The sequence below is a fragment of the Macadamia integrifolia genome, chromosome 2 (genome assembly GCF_013358625.1).
Source record: "Macadamia integrifolia cultivar HAES 741 chromosome 2, SCU_Mint_v3, whole genome shotgun sequence".
Lineage (NCBI taxonomy): Eukaryota > Viridiplantae > Streptophyta > Magnoliopsida > Proteales > Proteaceae > Macadamia > Macadamia integrifolia.
In genome coordinates, this window is record NC_056558.1 from 35,344,646 (window position 1) to 35,361,952 (window position 17,307).

The 17,307-nt window shown below is 38.6% G+C and overlaps 1 protein-coding gene across 12 annotated transcripts; it reads left to right on the forward strand.

The window, feature by feature from the left end:
* The first annotated feature begins 5,207 nt into the window (after positions 1 to 5,207).
* On the forward strand, positions 5,208 to 15,797 carry LOC122061571. 12 transcript variants are annotated; one of them, XM_042624920.1, is made up of 11 exons: positions 5,209 to 6,441; positions 7,597 to 7,668; positions 7,841 to 8,110; positions 8,307 to 8,571; positions 9,418 to 9,522; positions 9,631 to 9,759; positions 12,431 to 12,480; positions 12,588 to 12,685; positions 12,836 to 13,120; positions 14,464 to 14,958; positions 15,311 to 15,797. In XM_042624920.1, the coding sequence occupies exons 3-10, from the start codon at positions 8,041 to 8,043 to the stop codon at positions 14,941 to 14,943; spliced, it is 1,482 nt and encodes a 493-aa protein (XP_042480854.1). In that variant the 5' UTR covers positions 5,209 to 6,441; positions 7,597 to 7,668; positions 7,841 to 8,040; the 3' UTR covers positions 14,944 to 14,958; positions 15,311 to 15,797. The 12 variants fall into 12 exon arrangements, with proteins under 12 accessions (XP_042480846.1, XP_042480854.1, XP_042480901.1 ...); XM_042624967.1 differs by having other exon boundaries at positions 7,875 to 8,110; XM_042624960.1 differs by having other exon boundaries at positions 7,887 to 8,110.
* Positions 15,798 to 17,307: the final 1,510 nt, after the last annotated feature.

The following is a 17,307-nucleotide window of genomic DNA, read 5'->3' on the forward strand; positions in this document are numbered from 1 at the left end:
ATAAATGAAATTCTTTTCCTTCTGTGGCTTGTGGGATAAGTCTCTAGTCTCGAGACTTCCGACTCACTTCTTTCTTTCTGAAGCAGCTTTCTGACGCGGAAAGGACAAGAAAAAGAAAAAGGAAAAGGAAAAAGTTTGCAAAGAAGCAATAACACGATAGATTTTAAAAGAGGGGAAAGTAAAAGCAGCTAGTCGACGCGGAAAGGGGGGGGGGGCTAAAAACAGTTGCTCCTGGATAGGTAAAAACAGGTCCTGCGTATTTTAATTCCAGGACTCCTAGGTTTTTTTTTTTTTTTTTTTTCACTCTCATTTCACGAGAGACGATTTAAATTCCAAGAAGGATAACGCGATGGACCGTCCACATAGGGCTGACATTCATACTGATGCATCGTCGATAAGTAACTTTGTATATTTTGAGGAAAAATATGATTACTAAAAAGGCAACCTCATATAATTCCTTTAGACGGCCCTAAAGAAGGTTAAAGAGATTCCTGACAAGCAGGACAAGCACTGCACACTCGACATCACATACTGGATTAGTGATACAGTGATAAGGTAGCGATATTTTTGAGGGCAAATTTTGTCAGATACAAATCGATATCGATCAAAACTGACACAGATTTGAGACATTGAAGGAGAATCAAAAGGTAGATTCAATCAAAAGGTTTGGGACCAAGTGCAACCTTTTTAGGGGAAGTTGTAAAGTATCCGGTTTCCCTTCATCCACCGACATTGAAGGAGAATCTATTTATCGTGAATCACTGAGATAGTGGGATAGAAATTATTGAAGGAGAATCTCTTTAAAGTAACAATGATGGATGGGGCTCGTCTCCAACGACTGATGCTTCAACTAGCATCCAACAAATTCTTCAAGTGCGACACCTGTCCTCATATGAATCTAATGATCCACATTCATTCCACCCGCATGTCTCTCATATCCTACTAAAACCACCGCCTAGAGAGAGAAACCATCCTTCTAAATCGAGCTTCATCCTCTACTTTGTAGGGAAGATCTTTGAAGGAACAATAGGAGGAAAGAGATTCAAGCCTGAACTCTCTCATCGACTCTGATAAATGGGATAAAAAAAAAACTCTAGAAAAAGGAAAAGAAGGGAAAGAGGGTTGACTAAGGTGATGTAAAGAAGGGAGGCTCCCAATAAATAAAGCCCTCAGATGTTAACTTTCTTCATCTTTGTTGAGCTCTCTCATGGACTCTGATATATGGGATTTGCTCTAACGTTTAAAATCATTCATTGATTTCTTTCTTTTTCCCTTCTCTTCCTTTGTTGCTTCTTCACAGTTTTTTCAGAAGAGAGAAATTAAAGCAACAAAGAAAGAGGAAGAGAAGATAGAGATGCGAAAGTATGTGGAGATATTGGATTTAGGGGTGAGGATCATTGCTCATTTCAACTCTCATTGTCTCAGACAGCAAGGATGTACTACCACCCTCCTTCCAACTTTGACGACAGCCACCAAATCCACAACAACCTCCTCCTTCAAAGTGGTGACGATGCAACATCATATGCCTCTTAGAATAGTTGCAGTGTGAAGGTTGTGGGTTTCAACCCTACAGATTTGATTCTTAATTCCATTGTATGACCCAATTGTAGAAATGCAACCATAAAACGATGCAGAAGATAATGGAAAAGCAACAATAAGCAATGCACATAGATGTACGAGGTTCAGCAAGATTGCCTACGTCCTCGATGAGATGAGATTCTGCTTCACTATCAATGGGGAATAGGGTTACAAACCTCGTCCCTCACACGTCTCAGTATTGCTTACATTACAAAGAAAGAAACCTTCGCTTCAAATAGATATATATATATATATATAGCGAAAAACCTTAATTCAAAAAGTACACAATTGCCCTCAAATAAAAAAATTTGAGCGGGGGCTGCGCCCCCTACACCCCCTGCTATGTAGGGGGCCTCCTACCCCCTTTGCAACCCTCACAGCCCGCTAACCGACTAGCAGGACCGCCGTCCTGCCTGTCGAGGCGCTGCACTAGTACTCCTTGGATTAAAACTGTGACAGAATACAAGACATCGTACAACAACACCAATACCCAAAGAAAAAAAAGAAAAAGAAATCATTGTTTGACATGGGGTTTTATCAAATTGATTTCTACCCCTCTCTTCTTCCTTATCAAATGTTCCACTATTTCTTGTTGCGTAATAATTTGATTTATGGGTCTGAGCTATTGAGTGATTTCTAATCGTTGCTAGGTTATGGGTTATGGGTGAAACCATACTGAGAAAATCCCCTTGAAAAACAAAAATATTTGAGAGGAGCTTATTGGATTTGTTTTTCCCCCTTCTCTTCTTATTTTTAGATCTTACTCTCTCATTCATTAAAAATTGGATTTTTAGATCATGGATTGAGCTTTTGAGTGATTTCCAACTAATCTTCATGGTGAACTTTGATTAAACTTGGTTCGAATTTGTTACTATAAATCTGGGTTATGGATGATAATACTGAAAATCCTTGAAAATCTCAGTAGATTGAATCGAAGTATGGATTCATATACAGATGATAATCCATTTCCTCCACCTCCCATCGTTCCTTCTTCAAAGACCTTCCCCATAGAGCAGAGGGATGAAGCTCAGTTTAAAAGGATGGTTTCTCTCTCTAGGCGATTTTAGCAGGATGTGGGAGGCATGTGGGTGGAATGAATGTAAATTGTTGGATTCATGTGAGGACAGGTGTCGCACTTGAAGAATTTGTTGGACTCTAGTTGGAGCGTCAATCGCTGGAGACGAGCCCGATCCAACAAGCAATTTTTAGTTGGAGAAAGAATCAGGTCGATTGGAGTTTCTGTGAGAGAGATATAGTCAGTTAAGTAAACATTATGTTTTAATTAAGGATGTGAATTTCAAACCGAAACCGTTTATCCAAACTGATTAACTAAACGGGTTGATTCAGTTTTAATGGTTTAACTTGTCAGTTTCAAACCGAATTGACACGGTGAAAATCTAACCGTTTACACTATCAAAATCGACTTGTATAATGATTTAATAGAATGAGGGGATAATTGATGTGTTTTCAGTGCCTCATGCTCTTTAACTTTAGAACACTAACGTTGAGTTGCGTTTATTAGCAGCTTTGTTTGTATTTCACTTTTTTCATTTAATATTTTATTTTGCTTAATTATTTGGTTGTTTTAACAAAACATGGGTATACTTTAAGGAAAATTACATGATTACCCACTTTTGGGTTTCTTTTTACAAAACTATCCAACCTACGTTTCAATTAACAAAAATATATCAAATCATGTTTGGGTTTACATAACTGTCCAAAATAGTAGCCTTCACTCAATTAAGAATATATATTACCATTTTTACCCCCAATAACCACTTCTCTGATCACCCTTCTGATTGCCTTGGGTTGGGGTATACCTTTCTTGGCAATGGCATCGAAATGAACCAGCCCTATTCTCCCTTCTCCGGAATCATTCCCTACCCCTGTTCTACATTCCTCGACCCACTTCTGTAATGGGCCATGAAGTAAAGAAACTGCACGACTTCTCTTTTGCCAGCCCTTGCAGCGACAACGATTGGGATGCTGTAAGACATGCTTTTCCCCATCACTAGGCTTTTTTCCTTTGCTACTATGGCCTTCACTATCTTTAAATTCCCAATTGAGGCAACAATCTGGAGGACTGTTCTCCCTTGTTTTTCCAGAATCTTTAGATCTTTTGGACGCATCATATTCATCAACTCCTCTACAATTCTCACCTTTTCTTTTAGAACTGCAACATGAATAGGAAGTTCTCTATTTGATGCAAGCCTGGCTATAAGAGCTTCTTTGTTTGCCTCGAGGAACTTAGAGACATTCCCTACCCCTGTTCTCCATACTTCGCAACCCATCGTTGTTTCAATTCCAATCCCTCTCACAAGGTACCCCGATCCATTCCCCGCCTCTGTTCTCCATTCTCCGTGAACACCCTCTAAGAAAATCAGGTCAGAATTTCAAGAAATCAATCCTAGCAAAAATGAAAGAGAAGAAAGGGGGGATGGTTGGGGGATGGAGTGTGCTGGCCCCCTGCAACTTGCCCTTGCCTTCGCCCAGAATCCCTTTTATCAATTCTCCGCAAGCACCCCTACAACTCCCTACCCTTGTATGTTTACTTCTCCATAGCCCCCATCATTGCTGCCAGGGTTTCCAAAACCGATGCATCGAATACGGAATTGGCTGATTCGTCTCGTAATCGATCAGGATTGATCTTGATTTTTGTCATTTTGAATTGGATAGTCCCATTAAGATTCCCCTTAGTCGTTAGGTTTTCATATCAAGTAGATGATTCTTTGGTTATTGACATTTGCAACTCCGACCACTCTCACGTTGGACCTCAATCCACTCCCTGCCCCTGTTCTCCCTTCTTTGCAAGCACCCCTTTTCACTGGGACTCACGACGACGACGACAGTGGCGTTGCCATCCCAGGTTCTAAGGTTTTGGTCTCCATTGCAAAACTGAGAGCGCCTCTTTGTGTGCACATGCGTGGGTGTGTGTGTGTGTGTGTGCAGTTTCACTTTGAGGAGGGAATATAAAAAGAGAAAAGAAGAAGCGTTGGGGGATTGTAGGAAACAGTTGGTGAAGACGGTTGAAGAAGAAATTGTTGTAGGAGGAGGAGAGTGGGGATGGTTGCGGAGACAGAGCATTGAAGTTGGGACGAGAGGGGCGAGACATCAAGGGGAGGGTGGGTGAAGGCGGGGAAGAAGAAGAAGGGGGCGGTGATGCCTCGTTGGGGTTGAGTTGCAGGGAAGGGTGGACATAGAGATAGGAGGTAGAGAGGGTGGAGTACCTCAGGGTTAAAATGGTCCAAGAATATACATGGGTAGAGGTAATCGCTGATTTGGGTATTTTTGTAAACCCAAACATGAATTGGGTAATTTGGTGATGAGAAATCCAAATGTGGGTAATCAGGTAATTTTCCCTCTAATTTATGGAAGAACTAAGGACCATAGAGGCCGTGCAACAGTCTATTCAATAATTTACTCCCATTATATAGTTATGTAGTTAAATCTTTGCTTATTCAATGTCTCATTTAATTTGATATAAGATTAAAATATTTATAAACAAAAACAAATTTTGTTGGATTAAGTTGGGATCAAAACTATTTAAAACCATGAAACTCATACCATTTAAAAACCATGATAAAAACCACCAAACCACAACTTTAAGCCTGGACCCCGGTCCCGGACCTCAAGGCTGTGTAATCAGATATGACGAGTCCAAACTGCGGAGACATGGAGCAACTCAAGACGAACGTCTTTAAAAACCTTCACAGCCGCAGTACTAATCGAGTACTTCATATCAGAGAAAGTTGGGAGCTGAGTCCTTTTACTGGAGAATCTGCAGATCAGTCATCTAGCAGGAACTTGAAACCTTTTCGCCGTTTGGAACTCAAAGCAGACATGGAAAATTCAAATTCAAATGTTTGAACGTGTGAATCCGTTCAACTCCGAAAGATAAAACCAAAGATCAGATCGAATGGTAGGGCAAGCTGGCACTGCGGAGTGTTCTCCACGGAAGACTGGAGTGGACTAACGGAACCAGGGTTTTTTTCTTTTTATGGCGGGAAATTTTAAACTGTTTCTTGGATTCCAGTGCAATGTGTGTGGACGGTGGAGAGAACCTGCTAAATGGAAACAAGTTTCGAACTCGCAAATTTTTAAATTGGTTGGAAGTTGAAACGATTTTCAGTTAAGTTTTAGATTTAGGGTTCCGATGTAGCTAGTCTGTCGGTCGATCGGTCAGTCGGTCAGTCGGTCAGTCGGCCATGGTTAATAGTGAATGGCCTCTGTAGATGCGTGGTTGGGCGGGAGGTGAGGTCGTTGGTTGGACTGTTAAAAATTTGAATTTTCTGGGAACGACTCGACTTTAATCCTTATTCATGGGGTTGCTTCTCTTGTTCAAACATAAAAAATTGCAGGATCCTGAATTATGTAAAAACGCTATTCACAGAAAACTAAGAAGAATTTATTTTTTAAATTTCGTGTTGTCTTGGCGTCCTTTTCTCGTGACCCACCAAGTCGTCGTCATCGTGTCTACGTGGGGCAGAGGAGAGCGAATAGAAGATTACAAGGGATCAGATAACGATGTCATCTGGTCCTGTCCCGGTGAATTGCATAAAGATACTCTTGGATAACTCTCAATTATTGCTTCCAACGCCCATTCCTCCTTCTTTTCCTCCTCTTATATTCCTATTTAATTCTCTTTATATTTTAATGTTCATTTTGATGATAGAGATGATAGTTCTCTCTTTCCCCCACCCCCATACATTTATTTATACGTAATTTGGTGTTGGTCGAATTCGGCAGAGTGATATGTTCGTGGGTTCTGCAGATTGTGGATTGTGGTCTCCTTATGCTCTATCGGTTCTGGTTTTGGCGTCTGTTTGTATAATTCATTTGGCGCTCTCTTGGATTTTGCAGTTGGTAATTAGAGTTCTCTTCTGATTTTGTATTACTTACTAGCATGCTGTAACTTCTTCATTTCTAATGCCTACATTGATGTTTATTTTCTCATTCCATTTCATTTCACTGTAATAGCTTCTGGGATGATGTATCAGCCTGTGTAACAGAGTACTGTACTATTGTTGTTGAATTATTTGGTTTTAGAATATTTGCGTTGAACTCACAGTTGCTTACTTTGGTGTATATCAAAGATATTGTTGTGGGTTTCGGTCTGGTCTACTGGTTTTTTTTCTGTTCTTTCTGGTTGCCACGTTTTGAGCTACTTAATTTGCCACAAGGATGTACTGTGACACAGTTTTCTGTAAATAGATGATCACATCTAGTGTAATCAAAGTTATCGAAGTAGTTCAGTATAAGAGTGTGTCTAACTGCATATTCCACTTTCCGCTAGGGAAAACACCTTGATAGGTTGAGATGGAACAGACCCAGGTTCAATAGCCAATCCTGTGGAGTATGCAAAAGAAGACTGTTGGAATCTTCTTTTTGTGAAATGTGAATTTCACTGAACAGCTACTCTCTCCTTGAAGGTGGCACACTGCCTGGCAGAGACTGCACACTTAGATCTTTTTATCTCATCGCATGTCATATATGAAGTCCGTTTGTGTGTTTTGGTTCTTTTGCATAAAGAGGATTATTGGTTTTTGCTCAGATCCATGTCCTTGACAGTGAACTTTGAATCTACATCATGACACTTTAATATGAATATGATATGTGCTCCTTCAGCAGTTGTGTTTTCTAGGCCTCTTCCCTGGTTTTGAGCCCCTTCGAATGACTTTTTTTATTAGGAAATGTTTGTTATTATGGATTATTATGTTTCCCTTGCATAGTTTTTCATCACTAAATGATTCCAAAGCTTGCCTTCATTACTGTTCCGTGATGGAGCTCTCTTCCATCTGCCTTGAGATGGATTAATTTAATAGTATCTTGCATATTATGTTAAGACTGATCTCATTTTTATCTCAGGATTGGGACATTTATTGGAAATTCATATTTTGAAGGGCAATTGTTTTATACATATATGCTCTATAACATCTTTTTTCCGCATATTTTCTCAATACCCACATATGCTTTTATCCCACTGTATATCTAAACACCCATTTCTTCTTTACATTGAAGTTACAACAGTTTGGGTGTGTATCAAGGAATTCTTGCCTCTTTGGAAAACATGGGCATGAAAGAATGCAAGTGGTGAGATTAAATTTTTAAGCTTTTTACCTAGAAGGATTTTTGTGTCATATTTATTTCTTCAAATTTTACATGTTTAACGTTTTCCTTTTCTCGTAAGAACACATCCTGGAATTTCTAGCTTTCATGAATGTTGCAATGACCACTTCTTGCTTACTTTATGATTTGATTTAAGCCTGGACTTCAAGTCATGTAGTGTCTCCCACAAGTCATCTTTCCAGGTTTACTGTGATGCTATGAGGACCATTAATATTCATTCTGCAAATCTTCACATGGAGGACTTTTTTCGACAAGTAGGCCCCATGGAGAGTTGAACTCAAGACATCTTAATTGAGGTGTTGGTCCTTGCCAACTGAGCTACCCCTAGATGTTTCAATGGAAGATTTGTTTGCTCATCTTTTGGCCTTGACTTCATATATAAGCCGCCAATTCATTCGCTTTGTTGGTGAGTCTTTTATTTTTGCTTTGTTTTTAAATACTATATGGGATTTTGTGTATTTGTTTCTGATGTAATCACGTTGTGAACTTCTGTTGTTTCTCTGTTATGGCATTCAACTGAGTTTTCTGCTTTTAACTGATGACTGAAACTCATCCTTTTGTAAGCATGATGGTTGTGTGTGGGAATATTGTTGTTATTGCAGAGGATCTTGTGTCCAGAGATGTCTATATATGTTCACAAGATGCAAGGGTCTCATCTTCTGGGCAGTGTTTCAGATATTTGGGCAGCAGCATTTCACAGTCAATTCTCCATAATTGTCCAACAGTTCCTAAGCCTTCCAATGCAGGTGGGAGCCTCCAAGCTCGTGAAAGAAGGGTGTCAGACTTAAAAGAGCAGTTGCCTGTAAATTGTTCTGAAGTTGTAGAAACCTGTCAGAGCCGTTGGAGTGGTCCTTTTCTTTTCCAAGGGTATGATTCCTTTTTTCTTTTTCTCTTTTTAACAGAATTCTTCAGTTTAATTACTCAATATTGCAGATATGGATAATTTTGACCGTCAATTTGAGCTCAAGTTGTACTTGTTTCTGATGACGTGATTATGATTTTATGTCAATTATTAAAGAGGGGAAAAAAAAAAAAAGAATAAGTAGGAACCTGGGATGTATGAATTATTCTCTTGTGTATTACAATTCAAGTTAGTTGACTAATTGGTGCTGCACGCCTCCAACTTCTTGTTTCTGTTGGTAGTCTGGTGAGACTAAGTTTTTATACTTTCTCTCTCTCATTTACTTGATTTTACTCTTATTCCTTTTGAATAGAGTAAAAAATCAAACATTGCATAGATCTAATGGTTACTGATTTGTCCATCATGCTGGTTTATGGTCCTGAAAATTTCCTTGATTGTGTCCTCTTTACTTATAACTTGTATCCAGATCTTGTCTTAAAGGATAGATGTTTTCTTTGAAGACACAATATGCTCCAATGTACATAGAAAAGGGCATGGCTCTATATAGATGTTATCTAACTTAATTTTGTCTTTGTCTAATGTATACCAATTCAAGTATTTCCATTTTTAGATGCCAAATAACACTTGAAAGTCTTGATCTGAATGGGCGTTGAGATATAAAAACGGAAGTTAACTTGAGAAGGAACAAGTCAACCCTACCACATAAATTTGTTTGCCATGAAGGCAATGCTGCTGCGAGTTATTAAATCCTTTAACATTCTGGAAGGCCAAATTGGGAGATGCTTCCTTATTTCAGTTACATGTCTTATCTATTTCTATGGTTATGCCATAGTTGATTCATCTGTGTGCAGGTTTATTCTCCCGATATTTGGTCTCAGACTAGCCTGGAGATTGGCCATTACCTGTTGGAAGAGTTTTTTTCTTCATATTAGACATGTTCAAATTCGAGTCTGTAGGTAAAGAAACTTAAAAAAGGGTTAAATTCTTCGGTTTTGATGGGTTTCTTGAATTTGTTTACATCACTTGATTCTTTTTGAGATGACAAGAATTTTTGTTTTTGCCAGTTTTATATCTCGAGTGCAGAGGACGCTGCATGGATCTTCCAGTGAAATTGGATGGCTACAAAGAGCTCCTGGAGTGCCACATGTTAAGGATGGTACAACCAGATTCATGGAACTTCTTGATGGCATAAGGTAGCAATCTAATCTGATATTTTTTGTGACCGTAAACCCTGAGTTTCATCATCATGGTTCCTACCTCTGCATTTTCTACCCTTCCAAGTTCATAAAGTGTTCCCATGGTTCAGAATTATCACTGGAAGGGGCTTTGATATTTACTGATTAGAAGAATAGAGATATGACCTAACTATCATGACACTTTTTGCATATAGAATAGATTTTTTGTCCTCTTAAAGGCTGGCCAATGTTTGTAGTTGCCTCCTAAATGAATTGCAACTAAAATAATGATCCAGATTAACAGAGATATCGTTCTAGAATTTGTAATTGTCTTCTCACCTTTGAGTTAATGTGGAACTGTTGTAGGACTTTAGGAGGGATTAAATTTTTATGGGTTTTACAGTAGGGGTCTATTAGAAGTTGGGAAATTTCAATTGGGGTAGTGCCTGGCTGATTGTTACTACTTACTAGTGATGGTTTACTAAAGAAAGCTCAGTACTAAGGGAAAATAAGTGGGCGATTGGGTTGGCCAGCAAATGTTTACAGGCTAGGGGTTGAGAAATTGGTGACAAAATAGGTCTGGACATTTAGTTAGGGAGTTTTCTGCTGGATTCAAGCAACAAAAGTTAGGTGCAGGACAAAAGTTTGAATTTACACTAGGATTTTGCAGCTCATTTGTAGAAGAAGAAAGCTTCCTATGTCCCACCTCCCACCTCCCACCTCTCACCTCCATTAGGATTTGATAGCGATCTCAAAGCACTGCTAGAATTTGAATTCTTCAGATAGAAGAAAAGTTGTAAAAGGGGATACAAGTTGATTGCTGGTTGTCATGCCTTTCCTACTTCACTTCAGACTTCAAAACTTATCCTACCTCCCATTTCAAGAGTCAACTACAACTAGGTCGAAACAATCCCAATTCCAGAATAGACCTAACTGAAATAAGATCCAAACAAAACTAAAAGACAGTAGACTAACATAATTGCTATCCTAAAACAAAAGTTTTATAAACCAAAAATTCAGACCCCCCCCCCCCTCATTGCAAATCTAGGAGAAATTGAATGAAATAAAGACTAGCAATGGCCAACCAATCCAGACAACCACATAACATCTCATCTCTTCAATCCCATGTGTGTCCCAGTCACTCCCAGGCGCTGGTGAAGCTCCTTTTTGTGCTGGACTTTGTGATCCCAATACAAAATTAAGCTTGGTCTCTACTATGGACTATTTTTCTCTTCCTTTTTTCTTGTAAACTTTTAAGGGCCAATGGATATTTATCAGGCAGACATTAACAGATTTGAGACTTGAGACATTTCATGCTCCATGGCAATCTACTAGGCCATGTTTGTGTAATGATATCTTGTGTATCAACAAGATAATAGAAAACTCCACAGCGTGGTAGAGAAGTTAAGCCATGAATGAGAGGGCTTATGTTTCCCCTTCTAAAACAGTTTTTCCATGACAATAATTTTTACTTTTTTGTGGTTTCTTCTTCATGTTCAGATGATGCCTGTATTTTAAGCATTTAGTTTAATTTTGGGTCTTTTTCCTTGGCCAAAATTTGCCTCATCAGGAAACAAAACCTTCTCCCATCATAATGTGGAAATGTAACATGTGAAGAATAGACATATCTTTCTTTTATTTTTGGTGTGTGTGTGTGTGGGGGGGGGGTTGTTAGGTTATATCATAACATGCAAAGTCTCCTTGAGTCATGACACAGACATCAAGTACAGGTCACTAGAGATACATAGACTTAATGTTAAAATGGTGTTTGTGACTTTATGCTGGCATTTGCATCATGGTAAATTACTTATAACCCCCACGTTATCTAAATGTGGCTTGAATTCTCAAATCTGCACTGGCAAGAGTTGGTGCCAGGTTCTCATTATGACATCCCTCTGGGAATAACCTTTTTTCTCCAGAGATAAGTGGATGCTGCTATCTCAAGAAATGCTTGAGGAAGAGCAATGCTGGATGAGATGTGCAGCCAAAACCCTTGTGCCAAAGAAATCTCTTCAACTCGTACCTGTGGTACTAGTTGTTATGGTGACTTATCCAGCTCATTATGAGGTCTCGGCAACGTAGAATCTTTTACATCCATAGTGAGACTTAAGCACCAAGAGGGCATGCGCCTGTCATATGTGGGCTATAACTAACTCTTGTTGAATCATCCACCACAGCAGCAGTTTGAAGCCCATATCTACATTGTTAGCTCTCCATTTGGGTTTTGACCATTTCAACATTATCCTGTGTATAAGGTGCCTATTTAATTTTATTCCTATGTTTAATCTCTTCTTCTTTCTTTTCTGTTTCCTTGACTCTAAGCATTGTGGTTTTTATGACAGTCAACTCTGGCTTAGTCTCCAAACATACAAGTTAGATCCTTCTATTTCTACTATAAATAGTTAAATCTGCTCCTGTGTCACTGAATCTGAAATAAACCCTTACAAATTCTTCTAACTTCTAAGAAAGAAAAGTATATGGCTAGGGAGTGAAAATACATGGTACTTAAGTTTGTAAACTTTGGTGATTTACACAATAATTGGATGTGTTGGTGTCCATTAGTCAGCAACAAATTGCTTTCAATTATGTTGTTACAACTCAGCAAAATTGGATATGTACATCCTTCGGGATCAATTCAAGATACTAACTAGCCTGATTGCTTTTTGTTTTCTGTTGTTTTTGCTTGAAGAAATGGCGAGCACACTCTACCTAACTCTTTTGTATACTTACTTATTCCAGGTGAGGAGATTTTGTTCTCTTCTGACTACTTTTGTGTGGCTTTTCATTAATCAACTTGTCTTAGCAAGTTCAATGATCTGTGTTTTTTTCAAACTCTGATTTTACAGGTCTTTTTAGCAACCATAGTCCCTTGTATTTTGTGAGCACAAAAAGGTTTTTCTCGAAGATGGGTCTTGCTTGCCATATTGCGAAGATTCATAGTGAGGTGATAGATAAATTCCTTTTATGCTAGACTAGGACTGAACTCCAGCCTGCCGACAAGTATTGTATTATTTTTTTTCTGTATGGAGATGAAGAATGATCTAACCATTTTTAACCTTCTATTTTTGTTATTTCTTTGTTCTTTCATTGGCAGGCATCAGTTGAGCACAATGCCTGGGAATTGAAGCAATACATTGAAGAACTTTATTGGGGATCAGGCAAGCGCATTTTGCTGCTTGGACACAGTAAGGGTGGGGTGGATGCTGCTGCTGCGTTGTCAATTTACTGGTCTGCCTTGGAGGACAAAGTTGCTGGGTTGGCACTGGTGCAAAGTCCATATGGTGGAACCCCTATTGCTTCTGATATTCTCCGAGAAGGCCAGATTGCTGACAAGGAAGCCAGGAGAATCATGGAACTCTTGATCTGCACGCTGATCAAGGTTTTTCCATCACCTTAGGATTAAAACATGGTTGAACTGTTACAAGTGGAATGTGGCATTGCTGTAAATGGCATGAGAATTAGCTCAGTTTAGTGGAAATTGACCCATAAAAATCAAATAAAAATGAAAAAGATTGGCCTTTTTAAAATTTAAGTTTTGACATAAATATGTTGCCAGAAAGGCATGCATAATTTTTTTTGTTTATCAGAACAGCCATGAAAAACTTAATTACATCCAACATACACCAATTAACATCAAATAAATCTGATCACTGTTGGGTATAAAAAATAATTGATCACAGTTTCCTGCTTAGGTGCTCTGATTAATATATAACTTTCTTTTCCCAATAAAAAGAAAGACAAAGCTGATAAAAGAAAATAGAAATAGCTTCTTCATAGATATTTTAAGATTTGGACAAATTTCATATGTACTGACACATATTTGGACAGGATATCTGCAGTCCCTCAAAAGCACCAAACTTATCAGATCAAAATTTCCCATTAGAAATACCTCTTCTTCTATTTATGGTTGGTGGAGGCAAGCCTTTTTGACCTAGGTTTGTTCTATGTGTAAAGGGAGAAATGTAGGAAGCATTTTTCCCTTTTTTTAATTTTCACTCTGAATTCAACCATTTCCCCTCATGTTTTAGTTTTAAACCAACTTAGAACATTGATGCTTCAAAATCCCTTTTCTTAAGAAGTTAGAGACAAGATTTTTATGAGCAATGCTTATAAAAAAAAATTATGAAATTATTTCTTGATCTAAGACATTAACAGTGGCACCCCCCCCCCCAAAAAAAAAAAATAAAATAAAATAAAATAAAAAATTTGTCCTTGTATGATTTCTAAAAGCACCATAATTGAGTCTTTCTGATTTATATGGTTTCTATCCCTTATCATGCAGATCTAGGCCTTCAGGTTGGCCTGGCCAGGACGGTGGCCCTGTTATGGTTTTCCTTTGTTCACTTGCTTGGTATTCTTATTATAACTATGCATTGAATCTAATAAAGTTTTGGTGTATAATTTGATGAGCCCCAAAACAGCATGATTTATGCGACACATGTCAACTTGGTCAACTCTTTGTATTTCTAGGAAGTTCACCATTTTTCAGTTCCTTGGGCAACTTGTGTAGATGCCCTTGGAGCTGTCACCACACCTGGCTTAGTTTGACCTTGACCCTCCCTCTATATAATCCTTTCTATATTGCAATGCGGCAACTGTGCCATTTTTTTAGGGTAATGGAACCAAAATCTTCTTTTGAATTCATAAAAGTTTCATGAACATCTGAATGAGGCAAGCACTGCAGTAAATGTTTTGTCATGAAAATGGCGACTTCCATTGTAGGGTGATATTCGGGCCTTAGAGGATCTCACATACGAGAAGCGGAAAGAATTCATCATGAAGCACAAGCTACCAGAACAAGTCCCTCTTGTCTCCTTCCACTCCGAGGCTAGTGTGGCCCCAGGGGTTCTTGCCATGATGTCTCACATAGGCCATGCTGAGCTTCCATGGTTTCCCTTTGCTAGCTTTGGTGGTGAGGAGTCTAATTGTGTACCCATGAGCCATAAGGTGCCTGTGTTAATCCCTCTTGCTGCTGCCATGGCTGTGTCTGCCCTGCACTTACAACTTCGGTATGGAGAGAAGAGTGATGGGTTAGTAACCCGCTCTGATGCTGAAGTTCCAGGATCTGTTGTTGTCCGACCCGAGAGGAAGCTCAACCATGCCTGGATGGTTTACTCTTCACAGAAGAAGGATCCTTATGAGCCTGATGCTCGCGAGGTGTGTGAGGCTTTATTGACTCTGCTTGTGGAGATTGGCAAGTGAAGCAAGACCATGAAGGTATCCGAACAACTAAGTAAGGTACTAGAGGAGAATGAGAAACAATTAAAGGTTTGATGCAACTGTTTGGTAGACATGATAGGTGGTCTGATTGGCCACTCCATGTGATCTACCGGAAAGTTGTAGCTGGTTTGATGTAGTTTAGTATAGAACCATTAGTCTTTCTGTCGTCCTAAAAAAAAATCCCTTAGCTAACATTTCCTCCTTGAATAGAACTCAACCCAATGATTTCTATAGTATGTGGTGAAACATACAAAGTCAAATATAGTGCTGCATTTTCAAATTATTGTTTTCCTTCTGGTCTCCATGTCTCTTTTTCTGATGTGGGTTCTTATATGATTACCTTGTTCAGGACAATACTAATGAAGGGTGGCAATTTAATCGCCACACAGAAATTGTAAGGCCTCTCAGCATCAACTGAAACTATTCCATCCACAAGACTAGTGTTGGTTTGTATTGGGGCATACACCAAAAATCATGACATTTGAGAGAAGAAATTGCTTGAAAGGTGAAGAACAGTCAGAATCATGCAGATGCCTCGCACAGCACAACTCTAGCTTGTTTAGTTGAACAGTTGAATCAAACAATCAAAGAATGATTTTTTTCATGCCCAAGAAGCTTCTAATACCAATGCACCAAAACTATGTTCCATTATATTGGTGTGGATTCATATTATTTATAATTCATTGGGTGCTGTTTCAATTCTTAATGTCAGGAAATTTCTAGTTGTCAGATAAATATCAGGATTTGTTTGTTATGAACATGTTGGGAACATTTTCCCTAAACAGTATCTTGTATTGAATTTAAAATTACTATGGTACAAGTCCAATTTTATCGGATGGCTACAAGTTGACAATTACTATTTTTAGGCTACTTATGATGACCCTTCCTAGACCCTGCTTTGGTGGGAGTCTCATGCATTGGATATGCCCTATTTTTAGGTTATCTTGGTGAATTTCACGATTGAATTTTGCAAATTAGTTATCTCTCAGCTAGAGCTTGCTTTTGCTACTACCTGCTTGGCATATCCAATCGACTATGCATCACATTGATGGCTTTGCAATTTGCATGTCAAATATTCAAAGTGGAGAGAAGCATTCTCATCCATTCAAGGCTTTGATTCTTTTCCTTTGTGCTTGAAGGTGGCATGTGAGGATTATCCCTGGAATGCACATTCTAGGTTATCCTAACTCATTATCAAAACAGGTAATGACACACATCATTAGACCAAATATTTTGATCTGCCTTGGCTTCATTGCAGGTCTACTGGACAAGCCTTTGCAAATACAATCCTTAGTGGCACCCAAAGTATTAAGACAAGTCTCTCTGGATCATATTAGAGTGTGACAAGCCTATCAAGTATTCTTTTAAAGAAGATGAAAAAATGTAAAGCAATAAGTCCATATGGTATTTTCTGTAGAGTAGTGGAAGAGCTTAGGAATCAGTGGAATAATTTGAACAGTTCCAATTAAGGAGTGGGACCATCAATTCCTATTCCATTAGAGCAAATTGCGAGAACTATGAAGATGATGTGATGGGGGAAAATCATAATCGTCCAAGCACGGCCACATAAAGTCTTGCAAGGTCACGATCTATTTCCTACAAGCCATTCGATTGTGGGTCCCATGGCGGGGGTCGAATCCCAACCTTCCATTACATAATTCTACAAATGCTTTTTGGCTACAATTATTCCTATATTCTTTTGTGGTAATGAAGAACGCCAGCTCACATCCTTCAAGTGGACTAAGGCAAACCTCTGGCTCAAGTAAGACCCTACAATGGCACAACCCACATGGACCACAAAGGCTCAAGATCCATGAAAAGCATGGGACCTGAGGTGTCTCGAACTCTCGATTGTTTTGCGTTTTTATTTATTTATTTATTTATTTATTTATTTATTTTTATTTTGGGGGTGAAGAGAGAATCCCTTAATCCATGGATTCATATGGTTGAATAGACTTCAAGACGTTTTGGACTTCATACAATAAAAGGGAAAAAATTTAGGTGCTATAAGGGTTGCAGCCTGTGCTGGCAATCAAAGATATAAAATCTTTTACCTTCCCTTTTGATTCACATATATCTTTCTAAGTTTTTGTATTATAAAAATATCCTTCAAGGTGTTATTTCTTTGGTGGCCAAATGAGATTGTAATCAAGTTCTAAAACTTAGAAAGGGTCATGGGACCGATCAAGGTGAATACCATTTTGATATCGATCTCGGTTAGATTCATCTCTCTCTTTTTTTTTTTTTTTTTTTTTTTTTTTTTTTTTGATAGGTTAAAAAGTTCAAGACATGACCTTCCCAACTTTAGTTAATGTGAACTTCGTTGCCATTGAGCAGTTTACCTCT